This window comes from Microchirus variegatus, assembly GCF_963457635.1.
Source record: "Microchirus variegatus genome assembly, chromosome: 2".
NCBI classification, from domain to species: Eukaryota; Metazoa; Chordata; class Actinopteri; order Pleuronectiformes; family Soleidae; genus Microchirus; species Microchirus variegatus.
Genome location: NC_139803.1, coordinates 18780963 through 18805252, shown reverse-complemented (window position 1 = coordinate 18805252; position 24290 = coordinate 18780963). Strand labels below are relative to the sequence as shown.

General features: G+C 39.0%; 2 protein-coding genes across 2 annotated transcripts in view; both read right to left on the bottom strand.

Annotated features, from left to right (window-relative positions):
- Positions 1-2373, bottom strand: part of LOC310939251 (ribosomal protein S6 kinase alpha-3) — a 64548-nt gene extending 62175 nt beyond the window's left edge. Inside the window, exon 1 of the mRNA XM_083903952.1 lies at positions 2245-2373. Coding sequence (XP_083760078.1) covers positions 2245-2304 — 60 coding nt within the window. The 5' untranslated portion in view covers positions 2305-2373. The remainder of the gene's footprint in view (positions 1-2244) is intronic.
- Positions 2374-3599: 1226 nt separating this feature from the next.
- On the bottom strand, positions 3600-19343 carry LOC310924178 (pyruvate dehydrogenase E1 component subunit alpha, mitochondrial-like). Its single transcript, XM_083885825.1, has 13 exons — positions 19207-19343; positions 17681-17701; positions 15675-15878; positions 15176-15241; positions 14910-15083; positions 13697-13823; positions 13517-13608; positions 13057-13149; positions 11567-11722; positions 11208-11279; positions 6387-6454; positions 5077-5185; positions 3600-4400 (listed from the first exon to the last, which is right to left on the bottom strand). The coding sequence occupies exons 1-13, from the start codon at positions 19264-19266 to the stop codon at positions 4236-4238; spliced, it is 1407 nt and encodes a 468-aa protein (XP_083741951.1). The 5' UTR covers positions 19267-19343; the 3' UTR covers positions 3600-4235.
- Positions 19344-24290: the final 4947 nt, after the last annotated feature.

Sequence of the window (24290 nt, the reverse complement as noted above, 5' to 3'; positions counted from 1 at the left end):
TAATAACTAACCTTAACCTCAACCTAACCACAATTAAAATGTTAGTCCTAAACTTAACCAGTTCCTGCGAAATGAGGTTCTGCCTGATTAGGACCAGGTTTTGGTCTCCATGAGGACTACTGGTCCTGATGAGAACAGTGCTTATGACAGATAATGGTCTACACACACACACACACACACACACTCTTGTACATCAGTCTCAGTGAGATCCTCACAAGGACAAATGACCTCACAAAGAGAAGTTTTTGTCAATAATTTTGTCCTCACAGAAAATTACACACACATGCAGCATTTGTGACAGCTCATACAGGAAGTAGACACACACACACACACACACACACACACACACACACACACACACACATAGTTCTTCCTGGACTGAAGCATGCGTTTGCTCTGTCTCCGCCCCCGATCTTCTCTTCATCAAGATTCAACAACTCGTCAGAAGAATAAATTCTCAGACAGGAAATTCTCATTTTTTTTATCCTCATTGATTGCTGTTGATGTGAAATTTTGGAAATTAGGATGGCTGTTGTTGATGGGAAATGTTCGAAATTAGTATGCAGTTGAAATGCGTGAAATTTTAGAAATTAGGACACTGCTGTTGACATGAAATTTTGGACATGAGGACAGCAGTCGACATGAAATTTTGGAAATTAGGACGGTTGTTGACCGGAAATTTTTGAAATTAGGATGGCTGTTGTTGACATGGAAATGTATAAATTAGGACAGCTAAATTAAGCGGGGATGGCAGCCGGCTGTTCGCCGGGCAACCCCAACCAACCACAACCACCACCACCGGGCAGTGGTGGTTGTTCTGCCCTGGAGCCACAACCATCACCGGGGCGGCTGCCATACCAACTTCGGTGCTACAGGACGGCGGCCTCCAAAACCGAGGGAGCAGTTCAAAACAGAACTCGACAGTCGAACTATGAGGCTAAGTTAACGTACCGGTCTAGGAGAAGAGTAGCCAATTCTGCATCCGTTTTGAAATTCCTCTTCACCATTCAAAAGCATGTCCTATATAGATCCTCGCTCTGCCACAAACTTTATCTTGCCTTTTTTGACTCAACTCAACTCAACTCAACTTTATTTATAGAGCGCTTTAGGCAGCTATAGCTGGTACAAAGTGCTTAACAGTACGATAAATAAAACATGGCACATAAAACATAGGAGACAAAATAAAAACAATAAAACTATAAAACAGTAACAATGTTTAAATAATAAAAAACAATAAAACTATAAAACAATAAAAATGTTTAAACAATAAAACACAAAAACAAGAGCAGAGTCTCATGCTGAGTTGAACGCAGAAGAATAAAAATGTGTTCAAGATGAGTTTTAAAAATTTGACATTGACATTCCATCCTAGGTCTGTTAGAATTAGTTTCGAGACTCTACCGACTGCAATGATTGGTAGATGGCGGTAGGTGGCGCCTCATGCCAAAACATAATTTCAAAACATAAACATAAACATACATTTGCGGTCTGAAAAAGATTTTTTGAATGTGAATATTTTGGCTGTACTGTTTTTGTTGGCGAGTTCAGTACGTTATATGAACATTATTCCTGAGCATCTGTGAAATAGGAGGATTTTATGGCCAGTTGCTTTAGATTTCTTACATAATATACTTTTAATTATCATGACAATTACCACAAATGTTTTTATGTCATAGAAACCAAAGGTATTTGGGTGAAGTACTGATGTACTTCTACATAGTGTGTGATTTTGTACACAAATCACATTTAAGAGCTAGATGTTTATCATGACTGGATTTTACAAATTATTATTACGTACTATATTTATATCGAGCCCCAACAGTGGTGATGTGGTACTCTTTATAAGACCTTGTATTTGTTCTACACGGAGGTGATTTTTATCATATTTAAGAGCTTTATTACAGTATCAATGTCTTCAGTGCATGTGTAACTTTGACTTATAAGTATAGCACAAAAATGTGTCTAAATTATCGCGGTAACTAGTGGTGGTATTTTTTTTAAATGGTCTTTTTAAAACGGGCATACTTTGGTACTTGTATTTGTGTGTAGTACTAATCTACTTCTACACAGAGTGTACCAACAGACACTTTTTGTTTTTTTAATCACATTTAAGAGCTCAATGAGCGGCTGTGTCTCACACTTATGACCCATAATGTGATTTAATTGTGATTATTCTCTGCTTTGTTAATTATTGTCACTTTATTTACTTTCTTTAAAAAAAAAAAAAGTGAGGACGACACTCACCTCTGTGTTTCCCCCCACAGTCATCTTCTGCCACGGATCTGCCAACTGAGCCAGAGGCATCTTTCCCTCCTTTCTTTCTTCTTAATTTCTGCTTCCGTTTATCAAACACTTCCAGTCCTAAAGGCTTGCTTTATTTCTTCCTCCAAACAGGAAACGGGGGTTTGCACAAATCCGGTGTGTGTGTGTGTGTCCGTGTGTCGCGGCGTGAACCGGCTGTCACAATCGAGCGACGGATCCCAACTCAGCCGAGCCGCCGCGCTCTGATTCCGGATCTGCAGTGGCGCTCAGCCCGCACCTTCTTCCGGAGAGACGACCATGAGAACCAGCGACGACGAAGAGGAGGAACAAGAGGAGGAAGAAGAAGTAGAAGAGGAAGATGATGATGATGTTAATGATGAAGAAAAGTGATTAATATTGACTCAACTCTCAACCCATAACTCCCACTCCCTCTCTTTTGCTGTCTGTCTCTCACTTACTTCCGCTGTCTCCCAATATGGCGGCCGGTGTCGGCTTACCTGTCCCCTGAGTGCTGCGTCAAACTGACGTCACTTGAAGAGGCGGAGTCTTCCGGTAATGAGGGGGAAGAACAACTTTCTCTTTTTGAATTTTTTCCAACCAAATTTAATTGAATTCATTCATTTACCATGAAAATTTAAATAAAGAATAAACTTATTTTTGAAGGAAACATGTCAAAACAGACCCCAAAACATGAGCACAAATATATGCAAAACAACATCAGGAGAAGTAACTGAGGCATAATAATACAGAAAATGACCATAAACAGGTGAAAAAGTGACTCAAAAACTTGTAAAAAAAAATACAACGCTACGTGAATTACCCTAAGAAGACAGACATTACAATATGGATACAGAAAATAAACTCAGAAACACAACATGAGCACAAATATATGCAAAACAACCAAAAATGACAGCAGGAAAACTAACTCACACAGAAAAAGGTGAAAAAAATAACTAAAAATAGACACAGACTTGAGAGATGAAACAACTCACAACCACAGATTTACAACGATTTAAGGACCAAAACCAATCACAAAAAACTAAAACCTTTTAAAGCATTTTATTGATTATTATTGTGTTCCTGAGTGATGAAATATAATTAGTGTGATTGTGACACCCAGTGGCAGAGAGGAATACAACAAACTGATACGTTTTATTGTTTTTCTGAATCACATTTGAAGCGGTTTGGTTATTTATATTTTAAATTTATGACATACACAAGGTTGATGTTTTTTTTAAATAACTTAATTGTATTTGTTTATCACAAATAAAGAGATAACACATTTTCACTTCTCCATTTTCTGCATGTGTTTATTTTCAAGTCTTTTGTGTCTCTGCACACCAACTGCCAACTTTATTGTGAAAAAAAGAAAAGAGGAAGTTATTTTATCCACCACTTCCCCAGGTTTCCCAACAAACGATTCAAATGAAGCAAATACACAGTCTGCAAACCCCATACTCTCTTTAATTTATGACCTTTAAATGTGCAATATAAGATACATTAAATATATTATAGTGCATGTCCTTATAAACTTTAACCTATTATTTTACATTGTTGTTGCACACATACAGTTTCTGCTTTCCAAAGCTGCATAAATATATTTAAAGGCAGTAAAACCACCACTGCTTAACCATAAATATCACATAATAAATTAATATCACAAATAAATTGTTCCAAGTCACTTTCTGAACATTTAAAAGTATATAAACATGGAGGAAACGTCACAGATGAGGTTATGTAAAAGTTGGTGTGTAAAAAACAGTGACAGCATTTATTCACTTATTTTTTTAAACCTGTAAAAACGACGACATCACTGTTGAGGATCCAGCAAAATCAACATAAACATAAAATACCTCTCTGTAAAAGCATAAATAAACTGAAAATGAATGAACACTGAAGGTTTTCAGGTCAGATCCAAGTCCCAGGAAGGAATGTGGAATGCTGGAGGTCAAAGGTCAAGTGTTTTTTTTTTTCTAGCTGATGGACTTGAGTGTGGACCACGGGTTTGTCCCCCGGATGTCCAGCGGTGGGCTACTGGCGAAGATGTGGTTGCACAGCTCCTCTAGTGGTGGCTCCGGGTCTGACGTGGCGAACTGAGCCGCGTCCTCCACTTCCCGTCTGATCTCCACTTCCATTTCCTGATGGGACAAAGACGGTCTTATTTTTCACCTCCCCATAGTATGTCCACGCAGAGGAAAATGATGCACGTCCTATTTTAGAACAAACATTCTATACGAGGACAAACTTTTGACATAAATCTTTTATTCTACTCGACACTACAGAATGAACTAACCTTTCAAATTAAAATCTTTTACTTTTTTATTATTAAATCACACAAATCCAAAGTAGACATTGTAGTACTTTTACCATGTCTTAGTTGGTAAATTGATTAAAATTCAATTATACCGTAACTTTAAAGCTCCAGAGTAATTATTCTGCTTTAAAGGACAATTAGTACATTACTGTACTATTTTTTTACAGTTTTAGTTTTATCACATTTTATTATTTACCTTTTAGTTTGTAGAGAAAAGTTAACTCGATTAATGTGATACAAATTTCAATAAAGTACATTGATATTAAATTATGAATTTATGCAATATTTCGAGTTTACATATGTAACCGATCGCCCCCCCCCCCCCAAAAAAAAGGAATCGGTCTGAATGGGTTTCAATGGGATATTTGTGGCATTTAACGGTGTAAGACGTTTGTACAAATTTTTCTTTTTTTAGACAACTATCAAAAAGGACTGTCCCCCTCATGGACATTTTGGAGAACACAGCTCTCCGGGGGTGGACAGAAGGTGTGAAGACTCACCTTGAACTCGTCCACAGACGCCATGTTGTGGCTGAGCATTCGTTCCTTCAGCATGAAGATGGGGTCACTCCTACTGCGAACTTCCTGGATCTCCTCACGAGTACGGTAGCTGGGCAAAGTTTACATCAACTTTAGAACAAATTTTAAAAACAAACTTTTATGCATTTAAAAGTCCCTGTAAAGTGATAAAAATGGCTCCTCTGACTTGGTCTCCACAGACAAATGCGTCAAAAAGAGAAACATTTTTAAAAGTTGGCAATTGGTTAACTCTTGACACCTCCATACTTGTTCCACTCTTGATTTAGCGTGTGTGGTAGTGATCAAACAGGACATCAATTCGCTGGAACTGTGCTCCACTTCGGAGAACAGTTTCCACAAAGATGTCTGCAATGTCTCCAAAAGTCTTTGCTTCTTGTGGCTTTCCAATAGCAATGACCAAAGGTTGACCATCAATGATAAGCATTGAGTCCTGCTTATGAATAATGAGAAATATGACTTGTGCCACAACAGCGGATTAACATCTTGTAAAGATATTTCCTTGATTTGATCAGTTTCAGGCTTGTTGTCGATTGCAACCTTTCACTTTTCCTTTCTTGGCGGATGAGACATTCTTCTAAATTTGGGGACTGGTGAATCCGCTTGAGACTGCAAACAGCTTCCGTGATCGGGCAAATGAGAAATGCGAAGTGGATGAAATTATATATCTTATTTATAGTGATAGAATGCTAAAGAGACTTCACTGACACTGCATCAAATTTTTTACAAATAGGGTGAGACATTTGATTCCTGCATAATGCTCATGGCACTACTTAACTTGAAGGGGACAGTACAACCAAAATACTGATTTTTTTTTCATGCAGTTGTCAATTTTGAGATTTCGTGTTATTTTGATTCCTTAACCTGTATTCCTTCAGATCAGTGCAACGAAAATACAATAATAACCATAAAGAGCACAACTGTTTATTTCACTACACTTTGTCTATTTGAGACTGTGGATTTCAATTCTGATATAAAAGTTGTGGCTATGCAAATTAGCACATATTTAAATAGATAATGCCTCATTTGCATATGACATTACATAAACATTTTGGAAAACTTGTAATACAAAAAGCATTTGTCTCCATGTAAGTGAAAAACTGGTAACGTTTAAAATTGATGAATCGCCCAACCCTAATCCATGTGTATGCATTTAATGCAACTATAAAAGTGTCTATTCCGGTTGTTTTGTGAGATAATCACTTTATCAACTCAGTCACTGACAGGTGGATACACTACACTGTGTTCAAGAACAAAATAATCAAAACACTCACCTGACCCCGGGGTCACTCATGCTGTGGCCATGGTAACGGTACGTCTGCAGCTCCATTATAATGGGACCCTGGAAAAACAATAGAACATTAGTCCTGTGTTAATCTACAAACGATGGGTTAGGGTTTCACATACACACGGGAAAAAGACTTTCACATCATACAATATCTAGTTATAGTTAGTCACGATACAAACCAAATCTGTGTGATATGTTGTATGTTGACAATACATTGTAAAATAAAATATATGTATTAGATGATCTTAAAATACACATTATTGCAGATAATAGGAGCTTTATTTCTTTACACGAACAACACAATCAATTCACTGGGTGTAATCTGATTATTTTCATGATTCCTTCCACCTTGACGAGATCCCAGTGAAGCATCCCCAGAAAATAATACTCCCACCACCGTGTTCTTTGTTTTATACAGCCCTCCCTTCTTTCTCCGAATATAAACAATGTCTCTATGGCCAAAGAGCTCTAGTTTTGTCTCATCTGACCATAGGACATGCGTCCAGTATGCTTAATCTTTCTCCAGGTTGTTCTTTGCATACTTCAGTCAGGCTTGGTGTCTATTGTGCAGAAGTGGAGTTCTTGGTCTGCAGTACTTTTCTGTGGAGTGCTCTAGTGATAGTCTTCTTTGAGACAACAATTCCAGACTTGGTCATGTCATTCACTGGTGTCTCGGTATTTCTGTGCTCACCGTTTCCTTTCCAGAGACTTTGAAATCGTCTGCTTCCTACCTCTACCAGGCTTGTTCTGTATCGTAATGCTCCTTTTGAATTCCTTGATGATGCTTCTCACTGCAGTTCTTGACACTTAGAAAAGCTATGATAACTTTACATACATACACATACATATCAGTTTAGATTTGAGTAAGAGGATTGGTGATGCTATATACATACACATATATACAGTGGTATGCAAAGGTTTGGGCACCAGTGTAAATGTTCATGATTTTCCTTTATAAATCATTGGTTATTTGAATAAGAAATTTCAGTTAAATATATCATATAGGAGACAAACACAGTGATATTTGATAAGTGAAATAAAGTTTATAGGATTTACAGAAAGTGTACAAGAATTATTTAAATCTCACATAGAACAGTACCAATTAACGCTGTTTTATTGGTGTGTATCTGCGTCATGACCTCGTTTATGAAGCCCTGAAGGTTCGAATTAGAATTATTTGGGCGTTATGCATGGTAGTAAAAGAACACAGCTTTCCAAGAAAAACACTTGCTACCTACGGTAAAATTTGGTGGTGTTTCCATCATGCTGTGGGTCTGTGCGGCCAGTGCAGGGAATCTTGTTTAAGTTGGTGTCGCATGGATTCCACTCAAAATCAGCAGATTCTGGAGAACAATGTCCAAGAATCAGTGACAAAATTGAAGTTGTGCTGGGGCTGGATCTTTCAACAAGACGACCCTAAACACTGCTCAAAATCTACTTAGGCATTCATGCAGAGGAACAAATACAACTTTCTGGAATGGCCATCTCAGTCCCCAGACCTGAATATTATTGAACATTTGTGGTATGACTTAAAGCAGTCTGTCCATGCTCGGAAACCATCAAACCTGACTGAACTGGAGATGTTTTGTAAATTAGAATGGACCAAAATACCTTCCGCCAGAATCCAGACTCTAATTGGAAGCTATAGGAAGCGTTTAGAGGCTGTTATTTCTGCAAAAGGAGGACACATTTTTCTTTTGCCTAAACTTATTTCAATAATTCTTGCACACTTTCTGTAAATTATATAAACTTTATTTCACTTCTCATATATCACTGCGTTTGGCTCCTATATGATATATTTAACTGAAACTTCTTATTCAAAACAATCAATGATTTATAAAGGAAAATCAAAAACATTTACAGGGGTGCCCAAACTTTAGCATACCACTGTATACGTTAGTGCGGTCAATCTTCATTTTGGCAATTAAATTAAATCATTTAACGCGGTTAAAAAAAACAAAAAAACTAAGTTGTTTCATTTACTTCCAGTGGCCACTGATCCATAACCAAACCGAGCCATCCTGTCCATCCATCGAGTCTACGGTGCAAAGACGGTTAAGGACCAACTTTTAGGCAGAAAGTTTAATTTTAAAAAGTTACCCGATTGCTTGTTGGACAATACTCAAGTGTGTGTGTGTGCGCATGTGCTGTTCATTTTTACACATCATTATGTCCGACATTTAACTTACCATCCACAGCCATACAGTAGCCACTGGTCACGCATTTGTCATGCAGCGTCGCCCCAACTCCAGGGGCGACTGCCTGCCAGCTCCATATACCCCATAGTAATGTCCGTATACCTGTTACTGCGTTTCACAGTGATGCACTACTTCCAATTAGTAAAATTGCATTGTGGCATAAGCTGACCTGTAGCTATCCCCAACATCATATTAGGAAAAATATGTATAACTGATACGTTTACCCTATTTTTCCCTCTGGTTTAAGGTGTACTTCTGGCAATTGCACAGCAATGCCTACATCGCCCAAAAATCTCTGCTGGAGGGAGATGCCAAAGGTACGTATGCTTGTTACATGGATGCTTGTTGAATGAAAATTATTCATACGTTTACAATAGCACGAGTATTTTTAAAAAGGAGACTTACCCCTTTGTCTGCGCCCATCGTTAACAAACGGTGATTTTGCGACATTTACAGAGCAGACTATGGGTCTTCACGCCTCAGGGGAATCGAACAGTAAGTCCCTTTGGTTTTTGCATTTTCTTTTGTTCTTGTAGTAAAAGTACAAGTATACAAGTACATTTTTCCACTTTGATCCATTCCTTACTTTTCTTTTCAAAAGGCAGTTTGACTATTGTTAAGATGTTACATATCAAACACTAGGAAATACACATTTCTGCACAAAAACAAATTCGCACACAACAAATTTTATTAACAATGTCTACATATGTGAAAGAAAAAAAAACAGTATAAATAAAAGCAGAGCAAACAACTATACAATCGGGAGGGATCTTCAGGGATGGACATTTTCATAACCGCATCCGTGTATGGACCAGGCTCCGGAAAAAACCTTCTCGAACACCAGGTCCACCATTTCAGTCTGCAATAACAGAAAGTGCAATATTGTGTTTAATTGGTTGTGTGTATTTATTTTAATAGTGAAATTTATATATTTGTTTATTTTACTAACATTTTTCATTTTCTAGTGCGACTTTCAATAATAAGGTTTTAAAAAAAACAACACCTTTTTGTATTTAACAGGTCAACACTAGAGTACGCTGCAAGTGTCAGTGGTTTGTTTTACATTTATGATTTACACTCATTTAGTTGCAGAACTGATTTATTTTGGTGTGGCTCTATGTCCACATGTAATTGTAATAACAAAAAAGCCCCTCTTTACCTGCACAGCATTCCAAGAAAAGGAAAGACCACATTATTGGGCGCGAAGCGTAGAACGACGCTATGAAAAGCCTCCAGCGACAATGTTCGGTAATGAGGGCTCAGCTTCACCACATCTTTCATGACCCTCTTGTTGGTCAGTACCTTCTCCAGTCTGCACTAGGCTGGTGATCCTGTGAAAAAAGGCTGTTTAATAATCGCATTAAGTAGAGGAACAATGCCTACACAAGATAATGTTTACACACCTGCTGTCAACCACTTGCTCCTGTCTGTAGAAGTGCGGATTTGATGAAGACACTGGGGGAAAGCAGGATCTTCGTGGGTGTGGATGTCCAGGACGTGGTTCAGAATGGACGTCCAATTTGCAGCCATCCAGTAGATATGTTTTATACTGCAAAGCCATTTATTTTTCTTACAGTTTGTTCCACTGCGGTCTCTCCACGGACAGTTGGTCCTGCTCCCTGTTTCAGATTCAATCTCCTGGTCAGTCCAGAATTGTACTGACCAAGGTTCACAAAACAGTCTGATGCGAAGTGGTGCGAACACACGTTTGCCGACTTTAACCGGCACATTTTCTGGACACGCAAAGGCTGGAAGTTTGTGTAAAACACTGTGCTCCACTGTGCAGCACACTTGTGCCTCCATGTTGACATAATTTCGCCCTTCCTCCCTCGCCTGCACTCTCGCATTTCATAGGGACAAGGTGGAGCTAAGGTGGAGTTCTCGAAGTACACTTCCTGGTGGGGCGGCAACATTCGTGGTGAAATGCGCATTGTGTCGTCAAAGTGAGCAGGGAATTCAACAGTGGGTGTTTGATCTACTGTACTTACACTAAGGGGGACCACTAAAACATGACTGAGTCTTAGTTCTTCACACTTTGGCAACTGGTAGGGCCTGCAGAGTCCCAAATACAAGTATTAAAATGATTAAAAAGTTGATTTAGCATAATATGGGCCCTTTAAGTCCAGTAGGGCTGTAGTCAGTCGACAAATTGGTCGACACGTTCTGGCTCGAACAAAATTGTGATGGTCAACTTTTTTATTATTATTCTTTTTAATGGTGAATTTCATCAGGAGGAAAGTACCAAGTGCTAATGGGAATGTTTTAGAGCACCCGTGTTTCTTGCTCGTCTTTTGGTTTAGTCCAGCCCCAGTGGTTTGTTGTCGCTCCGTGGACATTAATTAGATGTGAATTTTGAGCTTTTCATTTTAGGCTACAGTCAGTCCTCCGGTCACATCCATTCAAAGACACCAGCAGTGGCAGCATTTTTCAAAAGTACATGACTATAAAAAAGTGGAACATTAAGAGCCTCTTAATTTGAAAAGAGCCACACCCGTAAAGCACTGCCGATTAGACGAATTTTCAGGGCTTAAGTCGACCAAGAGTTTCTTTGGTTGATTACAGGCCTAAAGTCCAGGTTTATCTCCGAAACAGATTATAAAAACACTGACCTTTCCAGACCGGCAGTGATCTGCAGCAAACTTTGTGGCCTCTCGGACACACAGGACGTCCATGCCGTCCACCTGAAACAGGTAACATGAAACAAAAGGAAATCATTCTAACCCTAAAAAAAAATAAAATAATTTAATGAATAATAAGCCTTGTCTGTTGTCAGTAGACTATGTGTGCAGTATCATACATGAGCATCAGAAAGCTGAGTGAATGCTCACACCTGCAACTGCCAGGACAGAACCGTCTCCTCCTGTTATAGTCTAGGTGCATAAGGACCAGCTGCAGCGTACACAGTGTCCAGAGACACACTGCAGCTTTAGTCCAAGACCAACACGTTTAAACCAAAATGCTGTCTCACTCTGATTCCTGGTATGAAGTCTCCCCTCTTGTAGTAGTCTGTGCTGGCGGACGCTCGCTCCACCGACGTCCCCATCCCATACTTGTTGTTCTCACAGACGAAAATACATGGCAGCTTCCACAGGGCGGCCATGTTGAACGCCTCAAAGATCTGACCCTGGTTGACCCACAAAGTAAAGGATCAAACGTTCAGATCTGTTCATAAATTCCAACTTGATTATTCTCATTTACCTCAGTGACACAAACTGGGCACAAGATGAAGCAGTAGACCAGCAGCTCCTGTGTGCTAAAATGACTGATTTTCTCTATGGACTTTGTTTTGTGGGAGAGTGAAAAAGTCCAACAGCAAGATAAATGTTTTAACAAATACACTTAAGATATTATAGACTTAAATTGACAATTTTATTAGATGTGTATTTTGTTAAAGCTATACTTAACTTTCTCGTCTCACAGCACTTAGTCAAAATTTGAACATGAACACCTCCACCTCCCTCAAAGTCCCATCCTCCAGGGCGGAACGGCAACGGCAATGCGTATGCGCGATTCATGCTGCTAATGAGGGTCCATACACATGCGAACGTTCTTCGTTCTACTCTCCGACTGTGGGCTTGGACTGCAGACTTTACTGTGCTTTTGGAGGTGATCCCGGCAACACACGCTACTTGTTGAGCACAGTAACTGCAGAGTGATACGCGCTTTCACGCGAGAGCCTCCAAACACCACAAAAAGTCTGCAGATTTGGCGACAAATTTGCCATGTTAGCAAGACTGCTCCGTCAGAGATGTGTGACTTGCAGGCTTTGACAGCGATCGTCGAGGCATGTGAGAGACAGAGTCAAGGTGCGCGACAGAAGACAGACAGCTGGGCAAATTATTTTATTCAGTCCAAATTTTTTTCATTGGCCATACTTTTATCATAATAATATGATAATTAAATGATGAGTTTCAAAACTTAGTGGGATTATTTTACGTTACCATACGCTAGGAGCAAATTAAGATTACAAAAGAAAAGTGTAAAAATGCAAGAAGGGCAAGTATAGTTTTAAGTGGCAAAAAAACCCACCGTTTTTTTCCCGTGTAGATGACCCCATAGAGAAAAATCTGTGATTTTAGCTTGTGGGGACACAGGAGCTGCTCATCTAATGCTGCCTCAGGTGGTCAGGTGTGTTTAAAGCTGAACAAACAGAATGCACAAAATAAGACATTTGAACTTGGGGACCCACAGGCAGACTGACAAAGGATGCCAAACTGTTAACACAATTGTTTATGTTTGACATTGTCTCAGTTCTCCTCAGATCTGAGCTGCTTCCAATAAAGCCTTGTTCAACTTAACTCATCTCCAACTTCAGAAAAATCCTTGGTCAACTCGCCAAATAATTAAATCTCTGCAACACCCCCCACGTGTCCTCAGACCAGAAACATCCAAAAACGTCCTGATGCATGAAACCAACAGTCATACATGGAAAGAAAACAGTATTTGTGATCATCTCACCTGATTGGCTGCTCCGTCTCCATAGAGCGAGACACAGATCTGACCATTCCCTTGGTACTGACAGGCCAGAGCGATGCCTGCTCCCAGAGGAACCTGCACAAGACTCATTATAAACAAAATAAAACTAAAGACACACCATTTACTGATATATACCTGTGACCAACAGCAGAGGACATGAGGTCTCTTCTGTAGTGACATTAATTTACAATTTTTGCAGGGATGTCCCGATTAGCTTTTTTTAGCCTCCAAGTGATTTGATTTTGAGTACTGCCGATACGAGTCCCATTTTTTATCATTTAAAACTTATAAACGGGGTAGTAGTACCATTGTTTTTTCTTTTATCTAATTTTGGCTGGGACAGTGTGTACCATTAGTTCTGAGGCAGAACCTCATTTCTAAGGAACTGTTTAAGTTTAGAACTAAGATTTGAATTGTGGTTATGGTCAAGGTCAGTGTTCACCTGTGCTCCAACAATGCCGTTGCCTCCGTAGAAATGTGGCGCATACATGTGCATTGACCCTCCTTTGCCTTTGGCCACACCTCCTTTACGACCTTTAATAAAGAAAGGTTTAACGACATGTAGTTTAAATTAATCTGGTTAAATGCAGATGAAAAACACCTTTCCCACCTGCCCCCTCACCTGTGAGCTCGGCCATGATCTTTTTAACGGACACACCCCTGGTGTATGTGTATCCATGGGCTCGGTATGCCGTGATCAGATGATCGGAGAGGCTAATGGCAGCCTCGATGCCCGCGGCGCAGGCTTCCTGTGGAGAGATTAAATGTATAAATGCAAGAAATATTTACAGGATATTATTTGTGTTATACAATCAAAGAATCAGAAAATTTCAAATTGGACCCAAAACAAGTCGATAATTTTTAAAAGGAAAATATGTTGTACAATTATGTTGACAAAGACTAGTACCTATCAGTTTTAACCTTGTTGATCAGTTTAATGAGAGCCAATACCGTAAACATTGTACATTATGATATTGTACATTTAATAAACTCGACTATTCGTTAAATATTAAAGTTACAAAATAAATATTTAAGCACTGATTTTTATTTATAAAAATATGTTCTACTCTGTTGCATTTATTACCACAAGGTGGCAGCAGCAGCAGAAAGTATCATGTGCGAAAATGCATCTACAAATGTACCTCTACATCTGTGGAATGAAATTAAAAGTGCATTTTATTTTACAGAACAAACTAATACAAAAGCTACAATAATAAAAATGTGTATTTTCCAAGAATGACAAAAGTAAGCTACATTTATTGCCAGGATTTATTCTGTGCGACTACTTATTGTTGCTGGTAAAGACTATTGTGGAACTAAAAATGAAAAACATAACATATTTAAATTTAGAGTTGTAAGAATGAAGAACTTGTAGAATGAAGTCAGGGTTTCATCCAGGATTTTTTTAAACCGTGGGGGAGTTTGACTTTCTACATTCCTTGACAAACTTGAGGGTCTGTACACACGAGAATGAGTTACACAAGAACCTACAATACATTTATTGGTCGTACCCAAGTTTTTGAACAGAACAGAAAGTGATTAATGTAATTTTTTTTTTATTATTTAAAGGTTCAACTACATAAAGGTTCAACTACATAAAGACATAAAATGTTAAAGTCACTTAAATTAGACTTATCCACACAGAAGCAATGTTTGAGAGCAAAATATTTTTGAAAAATGGGTTCCAACAGCCAACCTTTGTGTTCTCACGTAAACAGCAAATATAAGCAAATTGGGTAACTAATGAAGTCATAGCGAAAGTTCTACTTCCTTGTGAATATAAAGACATGAATTTACCACGATACGTGCAGTTTTCATGCTTGCGACTTCAGTACCTGTCCGTCGTACAGGTGACAGAAGCCTCGGATGATCTTCTGTTTGTACAGTTGATCCGCCTTCAGCTCCATGCGTCGCACCGTCTGCATGGTGCGGTAATACTCAAGACCCTGCTCCCGCGTAAGCTCTGCCTTCAGCGGAGGCCCCGCCTCCAAATGGTGCAGGTCACATTCCTATAAAAAAAAAAAGCACAAACATTTACTTTTGTAGCGTTATTACCCACAGTTCATAAAAGATAAAGATGACATGTTTTTTTTCCACACACCTTGATGTCAAAGGTCACCTGAGGGGTGAAGTTGGCATAGGAGCGTGAGGCTCCAACTGCGGCTGCCTGGAGTCAACAAATAAAGAAAACTTCCATTTAAAAAAAAAAAAACACACTAATGATACTAAATAAAAAGGAAACCGGGAGAGCATTTCAGAATAAAAGCACACAGAGACAGGTTTAAGCACCACCGTCCTTATCCTGAGAGAAGGTATTAGATCTGAACCACAAGAGAAACTGATGAGTAAAGGTCAGTTACAGGGAAGGAGAGAGAATAACATTAAAATATCAATTTAAATTAGTTAATTTGGTTTGTTATTGGTGGAACTAAATGCTAGTAGCAGATGTGTGAATGAAATCTAGCTATAGAATTACAATATTCTGTGGGAGAGAAAAAAAAGAGACCCAGTTCACCAAGAAATTCAAAGACAAGTGTGAATTAGTGCCAATTTTCCTTTTCCAGCCCCGTTAGTGATCAGGCAAACATTCTGGTTCTTACTGGTATTTCTGGCGTTTCTAGCTGTGGGTCCGTCTCAGTCTGGAACTGGGCCTGGACTTTGGAGCTAACTAAGTCAGCGTCAGGTGATCTACTACTGACATCTGCTAGTGGTGGTGGTGGTTTAGGAGGCTGCCGCTGGGTCTTTATCACGTCAGTTGACGCCGGCGATGTGAGACTGGCGTATTCTGACAGGTCAATCAGCAACTGAGGGACACAGGCAGCCGACCATTCAGAAATGAGCAACAGAAAACAGCCAGACTAACAGATGGAGAATGTACCTCAATTCAAGCGCAGGATACATGTGTTTTTATTCCGATTACTGGGGCCTGTTTCAGGAAGCAGGTTCAACAAACTCCGAGTTAAAACCTTAACTCTAGATTGACCAACTCTGAGCTGTCAAACTGAGTTTTCGGTTTCAGAACAGGTGAACACTTGGTTCAATCAACTCCGAGTCAAAGTAACTCTGAGTGAAGCCCATGCATGAGGATATTAAAAGCCCTCATCGATGGAACACAGGCAACATGATTCAATACGGCAAAAAGTGATAAGAAGACTCGATCCTCCTACTAATATATCCAACTCCCAGTGTTGGATATATTCATGAATGCATATGCAGAGAGTGAGCATATATTTATAAAACAATTATAATAATAAAGCAATACTGCGGCAGCCGCAAAAGAGCAGGAGCTCGCATGACAGAAAATTGCTGACTGAATCAATGAGTGGGTATTAATTGGAGAAAAAAAAAAGTCAATGTTTTGTCTCGATAATTCCACTTATTCAACATTTATATACCATATGTGAGTTTGTGCACACAGGTGAAACCTAACAGTCACCAAACATACTTGGCAGCAACTAAAGAGGAAATAAAAAAAATGTAGTTAAAAGAGAACTAATAAAACAAAATTGAAACATAATAGTCTCTCAAAGATCAAGTCCTGCTTTGTTTTTGATTTGTATTCTGCTAAATTAAATGTAAGCATGATTCAATGTCATGACCTTGTTCTGTACTTGGATCAAGATATACTTGGTATTAGTACTTTGTGGCAGAAAGGAGTAAAAAGTATAATAAAGTACAAGTATAAGCTTTAGTATTACAGTATAAGTGTAAGTCTTAGTATTTATGTACTTCGTCTGAGACTTTTGGACAGACCATAATATCTGCCACTGCCTTAGAAGTTTCAGATCTAAATCTGGCTTAAATAAGAAAGAGTTCCTGTCAAAATTAAATGATAAAAATCCTTTTTTGCTACACATTTCAGAGGATCCAGCCTTTGAATTGAGACCGAGTTAGGCCCACCCATACGGAAATGGAAACGATCTTTTACTTTGCCGTTTTAAAAAAAGTTCCCCGTAAACACAGCATCATTTCGGAAAATATCTCTACCACACGGTACCGACTCAAAACACTGTAGGAAAGGGGAAAGAATGTCTGTACGTTTATGCCTTGTGCCGTTACCGTGTGAACATTTAGCAACTTCACTGACCCAAAAAAAGGCAACGCGACCAAAATACTTTCCGAGAAGGAAATGCACAATTCTGCCGAACGAGTGTGATCCATCCAACTGTATTTTCCTCCCCTGTCCCATTTCACAATGGAACACCTTTTTCACCATTTATCTAGTGTAGTTGGTACACACAAGACAATGAATAACAGCGCAAGATGGAGCTGGGAATGTGGCGTCATAGTTTTCCTCAAGTAGCATATTCTGTCTACACAGAAATGCGAGGCCAGCGTCTAAAATAAAATAAAAAATTCTGGTAAAACCAGGTCCTGGACAGCTGCTTAGAGGCCACAGGTGGACAGAGACACGCCTATTACACATGCATGGCCATAACTGAAGAAAGCAGGAGCAGCGGGTAAACAAAAACATTTACAAATCTAGACTCATTAATGGTGGTAAAAATGGGATTCATCCAGTAATCATTTTTAACCCCATTATTTATTCAGATTTATTTCATGTGCACCAGAAGACACTTCAGATATAAGAGGTGGATTTTCTTACCTCTGTCACTGTTTGTGCTGCCTGCAGTTCAGACGAGGGAATGATGGAGGGAGGAAAGGGAGGAGGGAGAGAACAGCAGGGATTGTGGTTGTAAATTACACTTAATGTGAGAAACACGGGGAAGAAGCAGCAGCTGCAAAACTGAGCTAGAAAACAGACACTTATAATCAAGTTTCAAGACAAAATGTCCTGTACAGAAGACACATTTTGAACATGTATTGTTTAAATAAAAGTAGCTATGAGATATGGAGAATAAAACATCAAAAAAGCTCTTATACTGTAGTTTCCCTTTTGACTTCACCCGACAGAGTGGGAGTGAAGTATTGTTTCTGGAGGCTGTGTGTGTCTGTCCATTTGTGTTTCTGCACTTGCTACTATGAGCAAGAGGGCGCCAGAGGCTTGTTGTGTGAATGGGGTTAAAGGGATAGTTCGGAATTTTGAACATAAGACCTATTTTCCAACTCAGCCGGTGTGATGGAGACGTCTGGAGACATTTTCAAGAAATTTCATTTCTTGCGGAAAACATGATGTCGTACGCATGTCAAATTATGCACTTAACATTATAGATTTTTTAAATCAATGGCAATATTTTAGGCGTTTCTAACATATTTTAGTACAAGAGAACAATTGCGCCTTAAGTTATTAGCCACGGTTACTTTTAACAATTGTGCACCATTACTGTGTCTTCTTTGAGCTGCACATGTGCTAAGAGTCATTTTATGGATATTTGCTCTGCGAAATTGGATGTTCATCACAAGAACAGTGTTTCATTTCATTTTTTAAAAATAATTATAGCACCATAACCTCCTACCACCTTTTTTGAAATGGTTGCAGAGAAACGAATCTTCACTTTGGGTTAGGTTTAAAATGCATTTGGACACAACATAAACACTGCATCAAATTGATTTCAATAAACTTTAGTGCAATTGAGACAAATTCAAGGAACAAATAAATACACAGCACAAACCTCATTTAATTTAATGTCAATGCTACCGCAATAGTAATTGTGTTTTTTATTTTATTCATGATCTCTACTTATTACTGTTATTATGCTAATCATTGTATTTGTATTACCCATTTGAGTATTTACAGCTTTGAAGAGTGGTTCACAAACGAAGACTTACTTATTAGTGACTGGTTTTATTGATGGATTGAGGAATGTAAACGCAGATATTACTGATTGATCAAATTAGTCCATTTCTAATCGTCAAAGGTGATTTTTTTTAGATGTGCTCAAAACAATAGACACGAGGCAAACTCTACATTTACACCAATTGAACCCGCGTTTGAACGTTAAACCGGTCAATACCATGCGAGCTCAAGCATTATATACATTTATAGATTTGAGCACAATATAAAAGCACATTATTTAACTTTAAAGCACGTGTAAAAACAGGCAACACTCTGGCTAATGCTAGCAGCTCAGAAGGTCAGCCTAAACATGTAAAGGCTAACTAACAGTTAGCACGAACCAGCTCGGCTCATAAACAGATTCAAACTCCACATTTAGGCCCGAAAACACTCACCACTTTCCGGCCAGTGACGCGACAAAGTGCGTTAGAGATTATGGTTAACATGTTTTTCATGCTAACAAGTGACGAGCGACTTCGGCAGGGAAAATAGTTGATTAGCAGCAGCTGCTAAATACCTAATTACTGTCCGTCACGAAAATGAGTCCGGACTCCGGAGGGACGGGCGGAAGGTTATTCTCCTTCTATGAGCTTTTATTGGCGGTTGGCAACTAGCTTTTAGGTGCATTTACCGCCACCTACTGGACTGGAGTGTGGAACATGAGATGGTCAGAACTAGATAATTTAAAAAAAAAAAACTGTTATTCCCTATAGTCCATATCAGGGGTCGCCAACCTTTTTGAGACCGAGAGCTACCTGAAGGGTAAAGAATAATATGGAGGGCTATCATGTAAACATTTTATGCACTTTTTTTTACCATTTAAATGATAAATATTATGCATTCAATTGCATACACATTAATTCCAGTGCTTACTCCTAATGATTATCAGTTTTTATAAACAATATCAATTATATTTTACTGTGATCATATGGATACATGCAAGTGAGGTGAGGTGAAGTGAGCCCGCAGGCACCAAATTGGCTGCCTGCGGGCTACCCCTGGTCTATATCCTATACCTGTGTCCGTTAGGTATTTCATTAAAACACTCATCGCCTTTTTTGATGTACTCCCTAATAGATTCCTTAAAGTCAATTCCAGCTTTTCTTCTGTCAGCATTTGGATACGTTCCTGTTGCTCTTCCCTGTACTTACTACACTCCAACAATACATGTTGGACCGTTTCTGATTGTGTACATTGTGAAAACACCTGTTGGATCTTTTTTTATGTTACTGTGTGTGAGTCGAGTTAAGATAATCTCTTCCCTCCGGTTCCTGCCCTGTATTTCACAATTTTTTCCTTTTGGTTGTATACTGTAAACATGTCTTCCTGTGTTCATACTATCCCAACTTTCCTGACAGATTTTGTACATTGTGTTTACCGATACTAGATTTGATTTCTGCCCTGCTTAAAGCTATACTTACCTTTCTTGCATGTCTCACAGCACCTTGTAAAAAATGTACTATTGTTAAAGCGGACCTAGACTGGAAGTTCCAATTAACGCTGTTTTTTAGTGTGTATCTGCGTCATTACCTTGTTTACGGAGCCCTGAAGGTTCAAAACAAACAGTTCAGCCATTGCTGAGAATGGCTGAGCACTGAGAATGTGCCGAGAGTGTTTTATTGTAATCTCGGGCTCAACGAGACCTCCGAAAAAACCCAGTCCGGTTACGTAAACAGCAGTTCTCCTGAACAGCGGATCCTCCTGCTCCAGGCACTAGTCCCGGCACATCTGGTTGCATACATTGAACCGCAGAAGAAGAATAACGTCTGTTGTGGAGGTGTTTCACGGGCGACAGTGACTTCTGACTCTGGGTCTGACTCCAGGTCAAACTCATAAAATGGACTGCGGCGGGGAGTCGTGACGAAGCTATTTTCAAACATTGTTAAAACAATGTTTTAATAATGAGTAGCAGTGCATCCACCGTTCCAAAGGGGGGAGCTGCGCTTCTGAGAGCGGGTGTTGTGCTGATGTCACTTCCGGGTATTGGCCAATCACAAGACAGTTAGGAAGGCTCTACGCTGGCTGGCCAATCACAACACACTCTGTCTTCTGGGTGTGAGATTTATGTCTGAAATATCACGGCTCAGAACAGCGTCAGAAAATACAGATTTCTATCGGCTCGTTTACAGCAACTAGGAGGTTTTTGACCATAAAAACAAGTTAATGTATGTAAGTAGACCTCCATATCTAACATATAAGTGCAACAGGACCACTCTATGTGAGCTTTAAATCTACTCTGACTGTGGGCTTGGACTGCTGAGGTTACTGTGCTTTGGGAGGTGATCCCGGCAACACACACTGCTTGTTGAGCACAGTAACTGCAGAGTGATAAGTGCTTTCACGTGAGAGTCTCCAAACACCACAAAAAGTCGCCATGTTGGCAACACTGCTCTGTCAGAGATGTGCGCGACTCGCACGCCGTGACAGTGATCGGCGAGGCCCGCTATAGAGACAGAGTCGAGGCGCGCAACAGAAGACAGACAGGTAGCTCGGCCAATTTTTTAATTGGTCATGCTTTTATCATTATAATATGTAAATTGGTACTTAAGGGGACTTCCGGTGGGACAAACTATTTCGGATATAAAGGGCCAGCTGGCGGAACACAAAGAGAGAATGGGGGGACTGGAGGAGAGAGTCAAAGCGGCCGAGGACGCAGAGTTACGGCATCGCAGGGCGCTGAGATACCTGCTACACCGGGAGATCAAACTCAATTTGCATTTGTGTTTTGCACCTCAGGGCCACTGTAATGTTGGGCTGAGAAGGATACACCTGTTGGATCATTCACAGTAGGGCAAAAGACGGCAACATCGGAAGGGAGTGGACACATTAAATTGGGACAGTCCTAGTTACTGCGCTGTGATGCATTTTGACAATATCCAGTCAATGAATGCAGTCTATGTAGGTTGTAGAGCAGGGATCTCAAACTGGCGGCCCCCCACTTAATATCGTGTTATAATGATAACATGGCCCACAACCTCACAGTCTTTTAACCACAGTGTGTAGCTGAGGCACAGCTGCCAGCGAGGTGATAGAATATAATATGTTTGCTAGGAATGTTTTTAACAGTAATAAGACATTTGGTCATAATTATCCCATTATTAAATGTATCATATACAACATTCAATTACATGTATAAATACGCTTGTTAGGGCCATGAATGGCAGTGGCCGAAAACAGCTCCTGGTACGAATTTTTATTACAGTTGTCCACACTATTATTTATGTTATTCAAAATAAATGTCTATTTTTGATATTAATACATTCATTTCATTCATAAATAGCATTAAGTATATGTGTGATATCATGAAGCAATACTGTGAACAGTTTTTTTTTTTCACTTTTTGTTCTCTAGGCCGGCCCCCTCTTGACCACAACAGATGTGCATCATTTGAGTTTGAGACCTCTGTTTTAGAGCCTGCATTGACACAACTGGAGCTCATTTTAGATAAAGGATTCAGCATATGAATAGTGTTGTATTGTTTCTGTTCATGAAGATTAAACAGAGGCAGAATTACGCACTGCAGCTTTAAATAGCTGCAATTAACTGTGGTTAACACACATTTCACAGCATTAGTATAAACCGCACACGTACAGAAATACAGCAGAAACAACAAAAAGGCAAAGAAATTCTGAAACTATGACTTGTCATTTTTATTTTAGTGTAAGGCAGTGTTCTACTCCAACAAAACTGTAACACATTTTCAATAAGAATCCTGTAATGTAACAATCAAAAAGAACATTACCAATTTGTAATATCCATTCTGACTGCATTATTGCAGTGCACAAGTAGCTGAGAATATAAATACATGTACTGACATTTGTTCAATACTACACCATAAAGAAAACTACATTGTGACAGTTTAACTTCTGACCAAACAGTATATTCCTAACATAAAATGATAATGAAAATAAAAGCTTATCTTTTCATAAAATCAATGAAATTTCTCACTCCGTATACTTGACAGCAAAATATTAATGGAGTTTAGAATTCAGCACTTTACAGGTGAGTTAAAAAAACTATAAATCAGCAGCCACAGTAAGGCCAAATTGGCTCATTAAGCAAGAAAAAAACAAGAACTATGAAAGTTAACATTTTTCTCCTTACATTTTTTTTGGGTAACATTTCATATTTCAATCTGGTTGTCCAATAGATTTTTCTTCAAGGACATAAATAAAAGCACTTTCATACACAGATCCAGCCTATGAAATGTGCTAAACAAACAAGAAACACTGAATAGTTGAATCACTTAAGCACAGACTTCATGTAGAGTTCCTATCAGGCATTTTGAGATTGAGCCAAATGTCATAAAAGCTAAATGTACTACAAATAAACCTCATTAAGACATGTTCTCCGCCTGCCTTTATTCATGGCAGACACTAACTAATTTGCATGTAGCCCCTCTTCCAGGTACCAGCTTAATGATGCATTCCACTTTAAAGTAGGAATGTTCACGGTGTTCCAATTAATAAGTTAACAAATAGCATAGCATCATATCTACCTGTACTATGTGTATGACTTATAAACTGTGAAACAACACAAGTGCTAGTAACAGTAAAATAAGCAGTTTTTGTGTGGGGGCAGCCATCTTGTACTCCTAACTCAAGTAATGTGAGATTGCTCAGTTTCTGAGTTGGAAATCAGAGTTCAGGAAATTCCGAGTTTCGACTACAAATGAAATGCAGCAAGACATGCTAACTCTAACTCATGCTAATGGCTGCCAGCAGGGACACATGTTAAAACTGATTTTAACCACCATTGTAAAGCCTTTTCAAACTGGAAATTCAAATTTGTAAACACATTATGGTCCTTACACCAAAGTCCCTTCAGAAAATTAGCAATTTTTAGCTCACTGGAACACAGGAGCTGCTGCCTCATCTGGTAAATTTGTGTATTTCAAACTCACAAGTTACAAAAGAATACATCTGAATTTACTGAGATGAGGTGTTTATTGTGATGTAAAATCACTGATATTTCCTCAATAACCTTTGGTGCAGGGAGTGTGTGTTTAAAAAGCAACAGGAACATTAATTTCCTGTCAGAAAGGGCTGTCTAATAGCAAGATAAAGTGAAAAATATGTCCTGTAAGCAGGAATATATGGGCCTTTTGTTAAGTGACTACAAGCTGGTTTTCCTCACGTCTCTGCTGGACATTTCAATCGACAGGGGACTCACAAATTAGTGTCAATTTACCTGATTCAACCACACAGTAACCCTAAATTATCCCTTTAATGTTATCAGAACAATTAGACCATTCTTGCTTTTCCATGGTAAAATGTCCACTGCAATGGATGAAGATATTCCTGTGTGTGAACTGATATTCCCCACCATGACAACTTTTCTTCTCTTTCTGTTTCCTAAACCCAATCAGCTCAAAAAATTATACAATGAAGAAAACAGCTAGGAGTTTGTGAGCAACAGGCAAACATAAACCTTAATGGAGCAAAGAAAGGTCATGAAAAAAAGAGTAAACCTACATAAT

What these genes read in the sequence shown, in the direction of transcription:
- LOC310924178 (XM_083885825.1), bottom strand. Translation starts at nt 19,266, where the DNA reads ATGAAAAACATGTTAACCATAATCTCTAACGCACTTTGTCGCGTCACT. An exon ending in AGGTGACCTTTGACATCAAG is followed by an intron (nt 15,084 to 15,175) that starts GTGTGTGGAAAA and finishes TTTTTTTTATAG; the next exon opens with GAATGTGACCTGCACCATTT. An exon ending in GTCACCTGTACGACGGACAG is followed by an intron (nt 13,824 to 14,909) that starts GTACTGAAGTCG and finishes ATCTCTCCACAG; the next exon opens with GAAGCCTGCGCCGCGGGCAT.